General features: G+C 38.1%; 2 protein-coding genes and 1 non-coding gene across 4 annotated transcripts; 1 reads left to right on the top strand and 2 right to left on the bottom strand.

The window, feature by feature from the left end:
• Nucleotides 1–1,209: 1,209 nt before the first annotated feature.
• Nucleotides 1,210–1,280, top strand: TRNAG-GCC (transfer RNA glycine (anticodon GCC)). Its single transcript has one exon. It is a non-coding gene; the product is annotated as a tRNA-Gly (tRNA).
• A 574-nt stretch (nucleotides 1,281–1,854) lies between these two features.
• Nucleotides 1,855–7,096, bottom strand: LOC137950921 (DEAD-box ATP-dependent RNA helicase 42-like). 2 transcript variants are annotated; one of them, XM_068797584.1, is made up of 4 exons: nucleotides 6,953–7,096; nucleotides 3,122–6,867; nucleotides 2,156–2,230; nucleotides 1,855–2,030 (listed from the first exon to the last, which is right to left on the bottom strand). In XM_068797584.1, exons 2-4 carry the CDS (start codon nucleotides 6,864–6,866, stop codon nucleotides 1,879–1,881), a joined length of 3,972 nt encoding a protein of 1,323 aa, XP_068653685.1. In that variant the 5' UTR covers nucleotide 6,867; nucleotides 6,953–7,096; the 3' UTR covers nucleotides 1,855–1,878. The 2 variants fall into 2 exon arrangements, with proteins under 2 accessions (XP_068653685.1, XP_068653686.1); XM_068797585.1 differs by having other exon boundaries at nucleotides 3,122–6,870.
• Nucleotides 7,097–8,846: 1,750 nt separating this feature from the next.
• On the bottom strand, nucleotides 8,847–11,518 carry LOC137950089 (cyclin-dependent kinase B2-2-like). The gene is made up of 8 exons (XM_068796458.1): nucleotides 11,223–11,518; nucleotides 10,203–10,344; nucleotides 10,061–10,122; nucleotides 9,846–9,957; nucleotides 9,628–9,721; nucleotides 9,460–9,529; nucleotides 9,241–9,379; nucleotides 8,847–9,130 (listed from the first exon to the last, which is right to left on the bottom strand). Exons 1-8 carry the CDS (start codon nucleotides 11,417–11,419, stop codon nucleotides 9,038–9,040), a joined length of 909 nt encoding a protein of 302 aa, XP_068652559.1. The 5' UTR covers nucleotides 11,420–11,518; the 3' UTR covers nucleotides 8,847–9,037.
• Nucleotides 11,519–17,571: the final 6,053 nt, after the last annotated feature.

Below are 17,571 nucleotides of genomic sequence, written 5' to 3' on the forward strand. Positions count from 1 at the left end.
AGGGTATATTTGGAAAAAAGAAAAAAATGAGAACTTGATCATCATTATTCTAAAAAATAGTTAGTGAAAATGAGATCAAGATCAAATTTTTTTTTCACTAACTATTTTTAAGAATAATAATGGTCAAATTCTTTTTTTTTTCTTTCTGTTTTAAAAAATTGTCCTTTTTAAAATAAATAGTTTTTACTTTTTTCATATACTATATTTATATATGTTAGGGTCAAGCTTTCATCTTATACATTGTAATTTTCAACGGTAGAACATGTCCAAATCTGCCGAAAACCAGTTGAAAGCCAGTTAAGGGTCGGGTTTAGGCTTATTGGTGGTCTTACTTATAGAATCTCAATTAAGGTCGATTATTTGTCATATTTTTAAATTGAGTCCTATTAGTGGAATCTAATTTTGAAGAGTCAAGTTATAAATATGGTTACACCTTTAGTATCTTGAGAAGTTTAATCATTTCTTGTATAATAGTACCTGAATTGTTTTGCCTAAAATTCTCAATGTTCCATTCTATTCTCCTGGCAAGAAAAAAAACCATATTGCCTTCCATGTTCACCTCTCTTCATGAATGGAGAAACTGGTGCATCTTTCTTTAATGACGGGAGAAAAAGATGAGAGGTAGCTCTCGTACCCCCTTGACTACTCTCTCTTTTAACATTGTGATTGGATGTGCGGAAAGGTACGAAGATGGATAGAGAGTTGAAAATTGAAACTTTGTCAAGTGATTTTTTCTCTCAATATCTAATTGCAGAGTATAGCGAAAAATGAAACTTCTTATACATTGAGACACTAAAACATGTGATTTCAAACGTTTATAGAGTTTAAGCATGTAGTGGAACGAATTCCTCAACAATATACCCTCCATTGATACATTTTGAGCATAGAGGAAAGTCTCCCATCCTTCAGAATTACACAAAAAGGCCCCTCTAGATGCCAAGAGAGAGTGAGAGTGATGGGTTTGCCTCTTCTTCTTCTCTGGACCATCGGATATTCTCTGCTTGAGAATGAAAAATAGTGAGACACGATTTGCCATAGTAATTGATCCAGCAATTTCATAGTCCTAGTTAATTACCTGATCAACTCTGAATTACAAATGGTAATTGACCTGCAAGAGGCGTAAAATAAGAGGATCTTATGTAGGTAATCTTCGAGGCGTTATATTATTAATATATTAAATTATGTTATCTAGTAAAATATGCACAACAAGCACCAGTGGTCTAGTGGTAGAATAGTACCCTGCCACGGTACAGACCCGGGTTCGATTCCCGGCTGGTGCAAATAATATCTTTTTTGTCAGTTTTTAAACGTTAGTATTTAATTTTTAAGTTCTCTTGTGCTAAATTATTGAATTTGCTCCTTTTCTTTTGTCTGATATAGCTGAGCCATCAGGCGAGCTATTGATGTCTACGATGGTGAAATAAATTGAACTGAACCAAATATTATCTTAATCATGATCAATTAAGGGTAGTTACTCTCATTTTAATTGTTTAATAAGACGAACGGAATGGGTCCTTTTGACTATCAGTGCGCCATGAACTTAAAATCAAATTCATTAACGTTTACCAATTCAACAAATTAATGAATCGTTTAAACCGACCCCGATACTAAAACAGGACGGATTGGATGAAGCCAACAGGTGATCGAGTAACCATTTAAAGAACGAATCGGCCATTAAACTGGGGGCATGTGATAAGATGACCCCGATACTAAAACAGGACAGTTTTTTGTAGCTTCTTTTCTTACTCGTGTCTCTCTCTTTTAGTTGACTCTTTTTTTAGTTTAAGCAGGGGCACAAGACAAGGAAACAGATTTTAAAACAAACAAACAAACAGAAAGCGTGCCAAGACAAGGTTGGAAAGAAAACGAAGTTCTGAACTAGTTGGTATGACGAAAGCCAGAAAACAATGACAGAGAAAGCTTTAAATAATGGTGAATATGTAAAGAGGAAAAACACTGGGCAGGTTTCAGGTTAGCAGGAATAAAACAAAAATGTGAAGGGAGGGACTTCAGAGTAGTACCAGTCGAACCTACAAACAAAAAACACCAGTATTAGAGGTGAGATCAAGTAAAAGAAAAACATAACACTTGAGGTTTTAAGGTCATTGGTCGATGACATGGAAGGGGACAGTGTGTACTGAGAAACAGTGCCCACCATGACGGACACCAAGCTGACCACCATCTCCACCAAAAATGCTGCACAGAAGCACGTTCCAGCAGAGGCTTGGTTCTTCTCCTCGTGCCAAAAACGAACAAAATAAAATCAAAAGGGGAAAACTTGTGCAAATGGGAATGAACAGGTAAAAAAAAAAAAAAAACACGTTAAATGTACCAATTAATGCAAGAAAATCAACGAAATTTTGAAAACATGAGAGCTGATCTTCAAAGAGTGTTTTCTAAGTCAGGCTGGAACCCTATCTAGATTCAGGATCAAAAAGTTGGAATTTGGATAGAAGCCTCCAGAATCAAATATAAAACAAGAAAAACAAAAAAATAAACACAACAAGAAAACAGATCCTTTGTGATAGTGCATTTTTAGCTCTCCCATCAAGGTCATAGGCCAGTTCTTTCACGCCAAGACAAGTAACATCTTAACGGGGAACGGAAAATTCAGTTAACCTTTAATAATCATACAAGCCATCAAACAGACTGATATTTCTACAAAACCAATATCCTTCTTTTTCTTTATTTTCTAAAATTGCTATTTTTTCATTTATTTGATGACGTTTATGTTTAACAAATGGACCACAGCTGTACACAAGAATTTATGAATTTTAGAGATGAATAATGAAACAGAGCTCCCCAAATTGTGTTTCAAAAAGTCATATATTGTCTCTTAAAGTTCATGAATAAGAACTATGCAGCATATAAAAATTAACTGCCAGATAAAAAAGAAAACCAGGCAGGATATAAAGTAAGTAAAAATCCAGTACCTTACATGCCCAGGCCAAAAACCCATTTACACAGAATAAAAAGTATGCAAGGGCTAATTCAATTAAGGCTTGGTCCAGAAAGACAAACAATAAACATTATGCTTCAAATATGAAGTCATAGACGATATTCAAACAGAATTTGGTGCGTCTTTTTTATGCAAACTATTTTCCAAGAACAGAGTACTTGCCTGGCTGTGCAGTGCCCGGAAGTGATAATGCCTGTGCAGTATAGTCCTCTAGCACTCGTTTCACCTCTGCTTTAGCTTTCTTCACTGAAGATTCAGTTGGTCCCTCAATAAACAGGTAAAGCTTGCGCTCACCAGGACCAGGAATCTTCCCTGGTGGAAAATACTGGCCCCTAGTAGTAATCGCTGCTCCAGTCCAGTCAGAGATGGGAACCAGAGTGTCCTTGTGGGTCACCTTCCAACGAGCATTTTGAGGGAAATCATTAATCTCAAATTCAGCTTCATAATGTTCAGGCAAAGCATCCGCCTGAATTTTTGCCAAATTATGCTGCAAATTCATAGCAGCAGCTAAGGCAGCTGCCCTAGCTGCACCATCATTGGTCAGACCAGCCACAGGCAGTGAAGTACTTGGAAGTGCAGCCACACCAGGGAGGCCCACAGATGGTAGGACTCCATTAGCAAGCAATTGCACTGGAGGGGTTGGCATTGCAGAGACCTTAGAAACTGCAGCCAAAGCAGCAGCTTGAGCAATAACAGCTGCCTGTGATAACTCCCCACCAGCCTTTCGAATCCCTTCATCTTCCGACTCTGAATCTGACTTGTCTTCTTCAAAACCATACTCTCTGGCCTGAGCTTTCTTGGCGGCTCTCCTCGCCTCATCTTCCTCTTCATTGAACTTAAAACCACTTCCACCATAACCTGTCCCATGAGCTTGCTCTGTCCCTTGTTTAACCTTTGCCATGAACCCATCAGCAAGTGCTTTCAGGTCATCTGGAACAGCTTGGTCAGAGAGCTCCAAGGCCTTCACAAGATCTGGAGCATATCGTACATCTTCCTCTGATATAAATGTGATTGCACAGCCCTTCCGGCCAGCCCGACCAGTCCTGCCCACACGGTGGACATAATCTTCATAGTGGTTTGGTACATCAAAATTGACAACCAATTCAAGTTCCTTCACATCCAAGCCTCTAGCAGCTATACTTGTAGCAATTAACAAATTACACACATTACTTTTAAAGTCAGCAATGGTGGATTCCCGATCTGTCTGATCCTTAGCACCATGAAGTGAAAGGCAAGGGTAACCATGTTTCAGCAAATCCCTAAACAAAGAATCACATTTCTCCTGTGAATGAACAAAAATCAGGATCTTCCCCTTCTCGTACCATTCTCCAAGGAGTTCTAATAGTCTAAAAAACCTCTCACTTTCTTGCCTCACTTCAACCAATTGAGTGATATCCTTGTTCACCACACTTCGTCCCCCAACCTGGATTTCCACAGGCTTGTTCAACACCTTTCGAGCTAATATCTCAACTTGACGAGGAAAAGTGGCAGAGAAAAGCACAGTTTGCCTATCTGGACGTGTGTTTTGCACAACCCTCATGATCTGAGGTTCAAAACCCATGTCAAACATCCTATCGGCTTCATCCATGACTAAATAAGTTACCCTACGGAGATTTGTTATCTTTCCACTACTGGTGCATAGAATATCTATCATTCTGCCTGGCGTACAGACTACAATCTCAGTACCTCGTTTTAAATCACTGATTTGTTGAGCAACACCAGATCCTCCATATACAGGAACACAGTTAATACCCAAGACCTTGGAGAACTTCTTGATGTCACTGTGAATCTGTTGAACAAGCTCCCTGGTAGGGGCCATTATAAGCCCGATTGGCCCATCTCCAGGGACCACTGGTGGTTGGTCCTTAATATGCCTCAACATTGGAAGCACAAATGCCAGAGTTTTGCCTGAACCTGTTTTAGCAATTCCAATGCAGTCTCGACCACTCATAATAATTGGTAAAGCCTGAGCTTGAATGGGCATTGGCTTTTCATAATTAAGCTTTTTTATTGTGTCCAACATCTTACTTGTCAAACCAGTTTGACTCCAATTTTTAACCGGCTTTGGCACATCCTTGCCATGTATCTTCAATTCAAGTTGTTTCCGATAGGCTGCAACCTCCTCAGCAGTCATCCTCAAAATCTCCTTAACCTCAATATAGAAATTTTTCCTGAATGGAGGGTACTGTATCTTTGAATGGTCAACGATAGAGAGTTTCTCAACCTTAGTCTTCTTCACCCGTTTCATGAATTCATCATCATCCTCATCTTCAAGTGGAACTTCATCATTCTCAAGATCTTCGTAATCAGAATCAGAATCTTCATCAGGCATTATTCGCCCCATTGCTTTTCTGGTACCCTTTCTTTGTTGTTCACCATTGCTTTGACTGTCTTTTAGATCTTTCTTACCTGATTCTGGTTGTTTAGCATCAACCAAAGAGGAGGTATCAGCTTTATTCAGTTTTTCAACTTCTGGTAGCACCATAGAATTCATGAAAGCATCCAGTGGATCAATTTCCTCCACCCCGTTAGCATTGCCATCATGATTATCTGTAATAGGTGCTGACGTCCCATTTTCAGAATCTATTGCCATGGGATCACCATCTTCACTAGAATGGTTTGTATCAACATTTCGACCAACACCTTTATCTGCCTTTGCCACAGGGACAGGTTCTTCATCATCAGACTCTAAGCTCCAGATTTTACCAGATCCAGGTTCTTCTGTGCTTGCTTCCCCTAATTTTTCCCTCTCATGTTCTTCCTTCTTCCGTAACTCCTGCCACTCCTGCACTCTCCGCCTCCTCTTATCCATTTCTTCATCCAGTTTCCGTTGCTCTTCCTCCATATCCTCCTCTTTTTTCCTCTTCTCTTTAGCAACCATATCCTCTTCATTTTTCTTCCTTCTAGTATCTTCTTTTTCTTCCCTGTTCTGCTCCGACCTATTTCGCTCATGATCACGTTCCTGTTCTCGTTCTCTTGATTTAAAATCATCATCTTTCCTCCGCCGTTTCCTTTCATGTTCTCGCCCATCGTCAGCATCCCCGTCATCATCTCTGTCCATTTCTCGATGCTTTTCTCGTTCTCTGGCCCGATCCCTCTCCCTCTCTCTAGCCTTTTCTTGGTCTTTCTCTCTTTCCCTTTCCCTGTCCCTGGCTCTGTTCTCTCTCTCCGTTTCTCGTTCCCGCTCTCTATCATCTCTCTCACAATCCCTCTCCCTGTCGTTCCTCTCCCTTTCCCTCTCTTTCTCTTTGTCTTTCACCTTCTCCTTCACCCTTTCCCTCTCTTCTTCCCGGTTACGAGACCTCTCCTCCCTTTCTTTCTCCTTATCCCTTTCCCTCTCTTTCTCTTTGTCTTTCACCTTCTCCTTCACCCTTTCCCTCTCTTCTTCCCGGGTACGAGACCTCTCCTCCCTTTCTTTCTCCTTATCCCTCTCCCTTTCCTTCTCTTTCTCTTTGTCTTTCACCTTCTCCTTCACCCTTTCCCTCTCTTCTTCCCGGTTACGAGACCTCTCCTCCCTTTCTTTCTCCTTATCCTTCTCCTCCCGCTCTTTCTCCCTATCCTTATGCCGAGATTCTCTATACTTGTCCCTGTACTTGTCATCGATGCTCCTCTCTCTCTCTGACCGCCGACTCTCTTTATCCTTCTTCTCCGCATCCCTATCCTTAGTCTTCTCCCTCTCCTTATGCCGCTCGCCGCTCCTATCCCTGTCTTTTCCACGGTCACGATCTCGATCACCCCTCTTTGATTCTTCCTTCCTCTCTATATCGCGACTACGCTCACGCTCCCGTTCTCCCCTTCTCGAGATCTCCTTCCTCTCTGCATCACGATCGCGATCCCGGTCGCTTCTCTTGGAATCCTCCTTCCTCTCCCCATCCTCTCTCCTGGATTTGTGTTTTCCCTCCTCCATGCTACTAATTAACAAATTAATAAGGAAAATGCTACCAAAGGTGATGAAACTTTGAAATTTTGAAGGAAAATAACGGCGAAACTTACGCTTTAGGGAGATGGGACGAGGATGGGAAGAATACTCTAAAACCCTATCTCGTTCTTCTTCGCGACAAGATGCTTCGCGCTTCAGAGTTTAGAACCCTATTTTCTTCGCATATGTGAAGGCGTTTGCCGGAGTCAAAAAAAGGGTAGAGCGTTAAAACTTCAGAAGTAAAAAACGAAAAAACCGAGACAATTGAACAGTAGGTTACTACTTCGGCGGAGCCGCCACAGCGACACAGTAGGTTGCAACTCGGAGAAACAGGGGCAGGAGCCGCATCAGCGAGTCAGGGTCCTCCACTTTGGCGCCCTTGAATCCGATCCGAATCCGAAATCCGGATATCCGAGGAACTATTCATTGGACATTCGAATCCGATCCCTTCTGATAGAATCCGGATCCGAATAATATCCGAATTCAAATTCCTATAATAGAAATAAATCAATCCAACATACAATTGAAGAAATCATGTAAAATTACTAATAGAAAACGTTAAAGAAACATGAGATAAAATGACAAAATGGCAGAATCCAATTAGGTTTTGCCAGATCTGGATTCATATATTTACCAGATTCGAATGATCCGAAACTTTTTATTTTGGATCCGGATGTCTGAATAGAAACCAAAAGATCCAAAAATTTTGGATAACATCTGAAATTTTGTATTCGAATTCCGATCCAAATCCGTTTATCCATTATCAAACACTTCGATTCCCAAAAAGCTATGTGAGCACTGCAATCTGGACTGGCTCGGTTTAAGAGCGGCTCTCTTTTTCTTGAGCTGCTTCCTCCTTTTTTAGCATGGCAGGAGGAAGGGATGAAGCTCGAAGGAGAGTGATCCCTCGTTCCGCTGCTGTCTTGGTTCCCGAATGACTTTCTCCTCTTTGAGCCGATTAGTAGCGTTTGTCGATTAGTAGGAGTGGCAAATCTAACCTCGGAAGACGATATAAGGTAGGTACCAAATCTAACCTCGGAAGATCCCTAAACAAATTAAATTTCATAGTTCATATTAAAATATATTCCTCATAAAGTAAGTTTCCAAATTGCGTTTTTATTTTCACTGCTGGACCTCTCTATCTATCCGATGTTGGGATCTTGAAAAGAATTAGAGAGTAAGTGAAATTAGTATTAAAAAGAGCAAAGATATCAAACACAAAGGAGAGAAATCTGGCATAAGAAATCCGAAATAGTGAAGAGAAGGAGAAGGTTAAAGAAATTGAATTAGATATCTAATGCTGAAGAATGTACCAATTAAGTTTCTAAATTAATGATAGGAGCTTGTGTCAATCGAGTTCCATAGATGCATTTCTCTTTCATTAGTTGTTGCGTTTTTTTCAATCTAAAGCATGACTGGTAACTAACATGACCAAATATGATTGGGATCATTGCACTGGATATCAATTGACGCGACTTCAGTTGGTAGGAAGAATTTTGACATTTGCTTCCCACAAGTTCCAAATCTGGATATCAACCAAATATGTATTCTGCTTTGTTCCTTGGAGAAATAAGGCTGGAAACTTTGGCAAGATTGTAAAGAATGGAAATAACATGAGCAGATTTAGTACATTTTGGTAGAGAAATAACTACTTCCTCTGGTGAAATTAGCTTCCCTATTTCTGTTTGACAGTGAGGGAGCAATCCCAACTCTTACACTGATAAATGGACGGTAACCTTGTCAAAGGTCATTTCTTATGTGATGTAAAGAAATGATTTTTTTTCTGTTAACATATAGGAATTGTCACAGTTTTGGATGCTATTATTCAGGAATTCAATGATCAGAAATTCGAGCCTCTAATATCGTGAGGAATAATAATTGTTCGTTACATTATCCTTCCCCTTCTGAATATGATTGTGGTTAGAGGAGGATTAGAGTAGTGGTCAAAAGTTAGACTGAACCCAAATAGAAAAAATAGTTGGAAGAGATTCCAAAGCTTCATTACGGATACTAGAAACATGACATTTCCAGGTATTTCAGAGAATGTTAGTACATGTCAACCTTGAGAAATTAAACAACTAAATAATGCTCTCCACAGATTTCTTATGCTTGAGAAAAGCAAGTTAGTAGCAGCAGCTTTCCATGAATTGTTGACTTCCTCAAAGGGCCTCCTTCTTGAGACCATCGAAATATGGGTGTTCCATAGCTTTCTTTGCAGAGATTCTTTTTGATGGATCATACACCATCATTTTCTGAGATACACATTAGAGATGTGAACAACGAGATATGAGCAGACTTAAAAACCTAATAACAAAGGTTCAAGTTTGTCTAAATAGCTTTTCAATTTTGAGGTACAACTTACTGAAAGCAAATCTAGTCCATTGGCTTCCAGAGTAGGAACAACTGTGGAGAGGCTCTTTGGGCCCCACTGAGGAAACTCATGCCAGTTTGGTAATCTGCTTACTCCAGGCCACACTTCTTCTTTTGGAGTTCCCAGCAGCCTGCCATAAACACAAGATATTTAATTGAATGATGCGCCAGTGCATCTCGAGGTTCAGTTTATTTGAGATGCTGCTATAACCTGAAGATATGGAGGAGCTGTTGCAGTTCAGAGTCTCCTGGAAAGAGGGCTTGTGTTGTGACCAGTTCAGCTGAGATTTAGAAGAAATTAAACTCAAGAAGCTACAGCTTGAAGGTTAGTTCAAACAAACTTGAGCTTTTCAAAAGCTTCTATAAGAGAACTTCGTACCAAATATACAGCCAACGGACCATATATCCACTGGCGTCGAGTAATGGGTAGCTCCAAGAAGCACTTCAGGAGCTCGGTACCATAGTGTTAAGATCTAGATAATTGAATTTTGTTCAGTATCGATCTCATCATTAATCGGAAACACTGTAAAGACATTTAGAGGAACTCTAAAATTTGTGCTATTTCACTCAATTATTTGTTTCCAATGGGATCTATACCTCATGAGTATACTTCTTAAGAGGAATGGTAAATGCCCGACTGAGACCAAGGTCTGCTACTTTAAGCTTCATTGTCTTTGGGTCCATCAAAAGATTGTGAGGTTTCAAATCTCTGTTCGCAGGGTCACACAATGATTTATTATCCAATCAAATCATTCACAAAATGCTGCCCAATTGGAACAGGGAAAGAGGTAGATTAATTGCAGATAGTCTACCTATGCAGTACTCCATGGCCATGGCAAAATGCCACACCTTTGCACAATTGAAACATTAAAGTCTGCAAGAGAGTTAATGAATGATGTCATGCTCTAAACTGTACTGTTGATACGTAGTGATTTTATGGCCGAAGGAAACTACCTTCACTGTTTCTGCAGGAGGTGTTCCTCCCGACTGCCTAAAACTTCTGATGAACTTCTTCAGGTCAGTGTCCATGTATTCAAACACCAGGTAGAGAACTGTCTTCCCTTCTTTGTTCTGACCTTGTTTCAGATCCAGAAGCCTGTGCGGCATCTCAAAACAGAAATAACAATGAGAACCGTTTGGTACAAGCACCACTTCAAACAAAACAGCTTGGTACAAACATCTCATTTTAGGTGAGATTTCTACATAACTTCCGTAATTCTGTGGCTAAGAAATATGGAGAATTATGAGCTGTTGAGAGGGTTGAAGAAACAGAAAGGAACATAAACTGAAACTACAGTGGTTCCTCTGGAGTAGTTCAGGAGCTACAGTGGCGAAGAAGAGGGAGCAATGATAATGACTTTATGAAACTGATCATCTGAACACACGACTGAAACAACATAAACAGAGGCATGGGAATTACTAGCTCGGTTGTTTATAAATTTCAGAAGAAAGAGACCTGATAGGAATAATTGTAAATTAACTGTTGCAGAAAATGGTGGAACGTAAACACATCGGCAAGCAGAAAGGCAGATCGAGCCGATATCTCTGAACCGTCTTATGGTACATTCAAAAATATAAAGAAATCCCAATAAAAGATACCCAGTCACACTGGACCTGGAAGCCGTCCAGCGGACTGGAGAAACAAAGAATTAGAATAAGATTTCTCATCAGGATCCGTATTAACTGGTCAAGAGAGAGAGAGAGAGAGAGAGAGAGAGAGAGAGAAATGGGCGAGCAAGAAATCCAAGCGAAGGATGGAGATCACGGAAGCGAAGGTGATACTGGGGCCAGATATGCAATTTGTTAAGAAAAATGCAGCACCGAAATAACAAAAGTATCAACGTCGCTGAAACGGAATTCGATTCCACCTTAGATAAGAACATTATCAGCTGAGGAATTAATCTATATATACGAAACGGAAAGGTAACACAGAAACCAAAGCCCAAACCCTCAATCAAGCAAATGGGTAAGTACCTGACAATATGAGAATCAATCGAGAGCATCCTCAACAGAGAAACCTCGCGCAGTGTAGTTGGCGGCACCCCTTCATCATCCTCGTGAAGGCGAGTCTTCTTAAGCGCGACGATCTTTCCCGTGGTTTTTTCTCTTGCTTTGTAAACCTTCCCGTACGTTCCTTCTCCAACCTTTTCGATTTTCTCATACGCATCCATGAATTCTGTTTCCCTTCACCACTCTTGCCCTTCTCTGATCTGGTACAAACCTTCGTTTCGATGTCTCCAAAATCTTGCTCTTTTTTTCTCTTGATCCAGGCTCTGACGCAAGTCACTCGACAGGCAGTTCTTAATTTCTTATAGCCGTTGAGGTTTTTTTTTCCGTTGGTGCCTCAACGGTCGCTGTTTTGAAATTCAAAGTCTCAAATTTGAGTTTGAAAGAGAAAAGAGATGTCAGAAGTTGCCTGTAATTTTTCCAAACAAGCGTATAAAAAATAAATGGTGCTAATGTTGATTGGCTCATATTGGGGGTGTTGCCGCTCCTGGCTCAAACTTCAAATTTTGTCATTATGTTCATCATCTTACTGCCGATGGGAGGAGAATGATACATGAAGAAGTCAACTTTTTAATTATATAGTTGATTTTTAATTGGACATTGCAGGATCCACTTGTGAATACAACAGATCTAGTTGAGTTATATGAACCAATGGAGCCAGGTTGGTCGACAATGAGATCATTGCAGAGATAACCAAGTACAAGTTGTCAAAGAGCTCACCTTGATTATAGATAGGCATGGTCTATAGACATTGATATGAATTTATGAAAGTACTATAAAATAAATCAATCAGATAAAACTTTATATATATGACCACAATCAGTTTAATGTTAAAATATGCAACCAAATTTGCACAAATGATGGAGACCAGCCTCTTGCTAAGAGACACATTAGTAAACATACATGTGCAAGGTAGAGATCGTCTAGAGATCATGTAAGGGTATTAGTTGCTAGGATAATACAAAAGTGTGTTGGGTTATTTTTTAAGGCAAAAGATATTTCAATCAAGACGCTTCAATTTTTATTTAATTATCGTAAAGCCCACATAACTAAGAAATTCTTATTTAGACCTTGTTAGTATCATATGAACAATCATACACACTGATTTTTGAATACAGATGAGAGCTGCTTTCATGCAATCCGAGGAACCTTGTGGTGGTAGCACAAAGATTTCAAGTCCACCTAGGTGGTGATAAAATATTCAGTGGGTGTTGGCGAGGGACATTTGAGAGGTTGCATGTATTTATTGATTGATCAAATTTAATTAATTATTTGACGAGATTAAATGTAATGATAAAACATGTTAATGACTTAAAGAAATGCCAAGGGATCATTGGGCAAACACAAATTTTATTGTTAGATATGTATGCGAATGACCAACATATTAGAATGTTACAATACAGTCTTGAAGTAGCCTGGGCATTTACCAATATTGTTGTTGGTTGAACGGAGAAGGGAGATAGTCACACGTGATTGTCATCGCTCATCCCATATACAGATAAGCATGTAAGCATGAAACCATTTCCAATTATTTTCAGTCCATGCACCGTCAACACATGCTTATAAAATAAGATATCTACAAAGTCAAGACTATAGTAACCTTCAAAATGACACATGCAATTGTTTTATGTTCCAATTGTTCAGGTTGCCTTGTACATGTACTATGGTTGCAATTGACAAAAAAGAGGTGAGTCCATACAACTATATGGACCAGTCTACTTTATCGAGAGATTCTAGGGAAACTTAATCTCATTTCATGTCCAACATTGAACCAAACACAATGGCTCCCACCCATCGAGTAAGTGAAGTCCTTCCCCCCACCACAGAAGGCAAATAGGTGTTGAACTAGGCTGAACTCTCATCCATATTTTGATGATAACAAAACTTAACTGTATTTGTGTTAATATTACAAATCAAACATTTTAGATGCAACTCCTTCAAAAGACACGAGATCAAGGTGAATACAAAGGAATCGACAAATATAATACAATTCCTCGAGCTATATATGAGGAACCACACACAAAGATTGAAGACTTGAAGACTAGAGTCTAACTATGTTAGTAATATCACAAGAACTCTTGCAATGTATAAGGATAAACACCAAACTCAAAATCTAAGGTAGACAAGTGTATTAAAGTTTTAGGGCATAAACATTTTCCAAAACCATGTTTAAATGATGCATATAACTGTTTAAAATATTTAAATCCTATAAAACATGATTGATCAACCGGTCTAGCATGATCAATCATACAAAATGTTACAAGTTGATCCTATAAGGAATGATCATTCTAACCCTACATTGCCAGAATTATAAAGCATGATCGATCATTTGAATTGGGTTGATCACAACGAGTTTTCAACATTTCAAAAGACTGAATGGTTGATCGATCTATGAGTTTTTTTGGAAGGTTGAAAACTCGTTCATCAATCAACTTGATCGATCAACAATCTTGGGGATACCTAAAAAATATAGTTGTTACACATGGTTGATCGATCATACCTTTCTAGTGATCGATCGACACTTATTGCAGCTTTGAGTAAACAAAATTCTAGTTTGCATGGGAAAATTTAAAATACCCCTCCAAACTCGTTAGAAACACTAATGTGAGCATTTATTGGTAATTTATTACACTCAACAACCTTATTCACTTAAAAATCATTCACAAACCCATTTTGAGAGAAATAGAGCTATAATTCTTGTGAAAACTCTTTTCATCTCTCAAACCCACTCTACATCCTAGCATTCAAGCTTCACCATTCTATTTCTTGTGCATCAATGGATTGTAATATTGGAAATCGCTAGGAGAGGTTGTCTCTCCATTCAAAAAGGATGTAAGTTTCCTTTTTCTTTGTGTATTTTCCATTTGTTTACACAAATGTATTATAGGACCTTGAATCTAGAAAGATAAGTTTATTATAGTTGTAATCTAATTGTAAAATCTCAAGAAGAGATTAATTTCGTGTAACTGGGCATTACACATTGCTTAAAAGAGAGCCAAATTTTTTTATGTGTAAAATTTCAGTTAATAGAACTTATTAGGGAAATCTTTGTAAGGGTTCTAGGGTGATGACTGCCAATAGGGGAACATTGAGAACAAAAACATTTGTGTCTTCTATTGTGGCGTGTGCTTTTATTAATTGATTTACTTTAATTTTTGCATATAAGCATCAAGTTTTTTTAACTTTAAATATCAATTCACCCCCCTTTTGACAAGCGGCCTAGGGTGAACAGTAAGTAGGCATATTCAACAGGAGTTGTAGATCGGATATCACAGGGTGTGTAGCCAATGCAAACAAAGAAAGTACAATCATCCTATAAGCAATACTCCTGCAATGCCACCATTTATTGTTGGTTACGCAACTTGCCATCAAGAACTCATAGATACTATCCACTTCATACTCTGTTGCAATACATGTATCTATTAAGTTGTGTACTAATCTTCTCTTCACGTATAGGTTAGGCATGCCACTTAGAACTCATAGAATGAACCAAAGGCCTAAGTGTTTTTTAAAATCAATTTAAATTGAAGCTTGTAACACGCATAATGGGTAGAAGCAATAATTTGATTCTAACAAAAAAATTATGGGAGCACATTTTGTGAATAGTTATGGGAAATGTTATTTTTTTGTGATAAACCCAAGAAGCTCTCACTATAAAGAAAATAAGAAAAGGGAAATAATTTTTTAAAAGGTGCAAAAATATCATTTTTTATTGTTTTATTGATCACTTTCCATTGATACTACGTCCAAAGTTTTTTTGTGTTGGAATGACATATGTTAAACAACTTTTAAAAAAACAAAAACTAATGTCAATATCAGCTCAGATCTACTTTTTTTTTTGTTATATGTTATTTAGCTCTGCTTTCATTCTTTGATGGAAAACTAGAATCTATTGTTACTATCATTGAATATTAGCTCTGTTGCCTTCTAATTCTTAAGATCTTCTTACCAAAGTTAAGAAAAATGTGAATGATCTAAGAAGGAGAAGTGATAAACATCAAGGTATCACAACTTAAGATCAAATATGCTATCAACAATTCAAGCACTCAGTGCAAATGTTGAATTCCAATTTACGTAAGTATCACTTGGCACAAATTTAGCAATTAAACATCTAAGTATTCAAATCAAATTTAAAAACACGAACTCTAAAATTAACTCTAAGGAGAAAACTTTTAAATTTGACTTCCCTTTGAGCTTTTTTTATTTAACTTTATTTCTCACTTTTTAGGTTCAAAGTAGTTGACTCCTTTTAGAGTGGTCAACTCTTTTGAACTTTGGCACTTCTATAAATTCTACAATATATTGAAGTAATCAACTCCTTTTAAAATTCAAAAACCCACTATTTTAAGTGGTCAACTCCTTTTTATGACTTTCTAGTTCAAGGTGGTCAAGTCCTTTGAACTTTGTCACTTTTAGACTTTCCATAGTCTTATTGAAGTAATCATCTCATTTTAAAATTCAAAATCCATTGTTTTAAGTGGTCAATTACTTTTATCACTTTTTTTATTCAAAGTGGTTGACTCCTTCTGAAATTCAAAACCCAATGATCAGCTCCTTTTATCACTTTTCTAGTTTTGAGTGGTTGAATCCTTCCAAAGTGCCAACTCCTTTGGGCTTTGACTCTTCTAGATTGTTTGTTGTCCTATTGAAGTGGTCGAATCCCTCTTAAATTCAAAATTAAGTGGTTAACTCTTTTTTAAATTCAAAACTAAGTGATCAACTCCTAAAAAGTGGTCAAATTCTTTTTAAATTCAAAATTAAGTGGTTGACTCCTTTGGACTTCACTTCTAGACTTCTTGTTCTTCTACTGAAGTGGTTGACTCCTTTTATCTCTTTTTCTTTTTTTAATTAGATATCGTTTAGGTCTTATAAGAGTTATTTCTATATTAAATAATTCATTTCTCAAACAAAAATACATTTTAGAGTTCAGATAAACACAAATTACCCACTGTGTAATAGTGGTCCTAGCTTATTTTGGACATAGTAATCTTACTATTTAGTTTGGCCAATTTATTTATGAAAATCCATCAAATTGTAAAACAAAGATCCACTTGATCCCATGTAAATGCATTGTGATTTTAAAAAAGTCTCCCCCTAACTCAGTGTTTTAATTAATTTTAATAAACTTATATTTGCTCACTATGGAAACTCTTAATAAATATAAAATAAACTACATGTGCCAAACACACACACACACATATATATAAACTCACATAAAAACAATATACAAATCTCCATATATTGATAAATACAAAATCAATAGAGACAATCCTAAGAAGACTTTGAAGGATTAAGTTGAGCTAGAGGATTGATAGATGATGCTAGGACAAGAGTGATATCCTGCTAGGTAGCTAGTAGGATGGGAGTGGTCTCCTCAAGTGTGTTGGAATTGGGTAGTTGAAGTAGTGTGGAATCTATATCCTCTACTAGAACTAATGGCTTATGAATGATAGGATGAGAGCCAAGTGATGGTCATGCTAGAATATAAACAATCGTGTATAAATGCTTAAATCATAAAAATTGAAATGGTAATCTCCTAGCTATGTAGATGATTGCTGCACCTCTCTCTAGCTCCCTAGGCACCTACTCACAAACTCCCTTATATGCTAATCTAATAGGGGCCTATAAGCAACATCCACCACCAAGACTATGCCATGGTAGCTATGTAGTGTGGCCATTCCCCTCTCCCACGTGTTCACTCTTTGATGGAGAGAAGTGAGGGAGTCTGTCACACTCTCTCTAAACATTTGGTGCTCAATGGAGAGTTGTCCAAGTATCCTCAACATAACTCTCTCAGCCAATGTATGATAGTCGTCAGAGGGGGGCTTATGAAGGAGGGTATCCACCACCTCATTTTTAATCTCCTCCGAGATCTCCTTACTAGAGTTGTTCACACTCCTTTATAGGTCAATAGTGGGAGTGCCACATCAAAACTATCTTGAGTACTTTAGTACTTTCACAATTGTTCATCTTCTTCAACCAGTACCCATGAATCATATCCTCCTTCAAAACAACGAGTAATGATCCATCCATGAGAAAGATTTTTGTCCTTCTGCAACCTGCTAGAGTAGATAACATCTTTTAAGATGTATGCACCAAGGCATAGTTTGTGCTTCATCTTGATGCCATACAGGTTGATCCTATCAGCCAAGTTGACCTTCTTCATTCTATTACTTCCAATTTAATACCTGACTATAAAAGAAAGCATCCTATCTAGTATGCTCATTGTACTAAGATCAAATATGGTCTTCCCACACAATTCTTGGTTTATCTTGGTTGTTGTGAACCTTAACATGTCGTTTCTAAGTGTGTTGGG

Source organism: Aristolochia californica, unplaced genomic scaffold (genome assembly GCF_029961685.1).
Source record: "Aristolochia californica isolate CCGP_79_NKW_82.1479 unplaced genomic scaffold, dmAriCali1.0.hap1 SCAF_14, whole genome shotgun sequence".
Taxonomy (NCBI): Eukaryota; Viridiplantae; Streptophyta; class Magnoliopsida; order Piperales; family Aristolochiaceae; genus Aristolochia; species Aristolochia californica.

Bases quoted from the DNA above. Each gene is read 5' to 3' on its own strand.
- LOC137950921 (XM_068797584.1), bottom strand. From the start codon at position 6,866: ATGGAGGAGGGAAAACACAAATCCAGGAGAGAGGATGGGGAGAGGAAG. The intron at 2,231-3,121 runs GCAAGTACTCTG...CACGAGGAGAAG, and splicing joins TCCGGGCACTGCACAGCCAG to AACCAAGCCTCTGCTGGAAC. The intron at 2,031-2,155 runs GTGGGCACTGTT...TTTTGTTTGTAG, and splicing joins TCAGCTTGGTGTCCGTCATG to GTTCGACTGGTACTACTCTG.
- LOC137950089 (XM_068796458.1), bottom strand. From the start codon at position 11,419: ATGGATGCGTATGAGAAAATCGAAAAGGTTGGAGAAGGAACGTACGGG. The intron at 9,958-10,060 runs GTAGACTATCTG...CCCTGCGAACAG, and splicing joins GGCCATGGAGTACTGCATAG to AGATTTGAAACCTCACAATC. The intron at 9,530-9,627 runs GTACGAAGTTCT...TCTAAATCTCAG, and splicing joins GTCCGTTGGCTGTATATTTG to CTGAACTGGTCACAACACAA.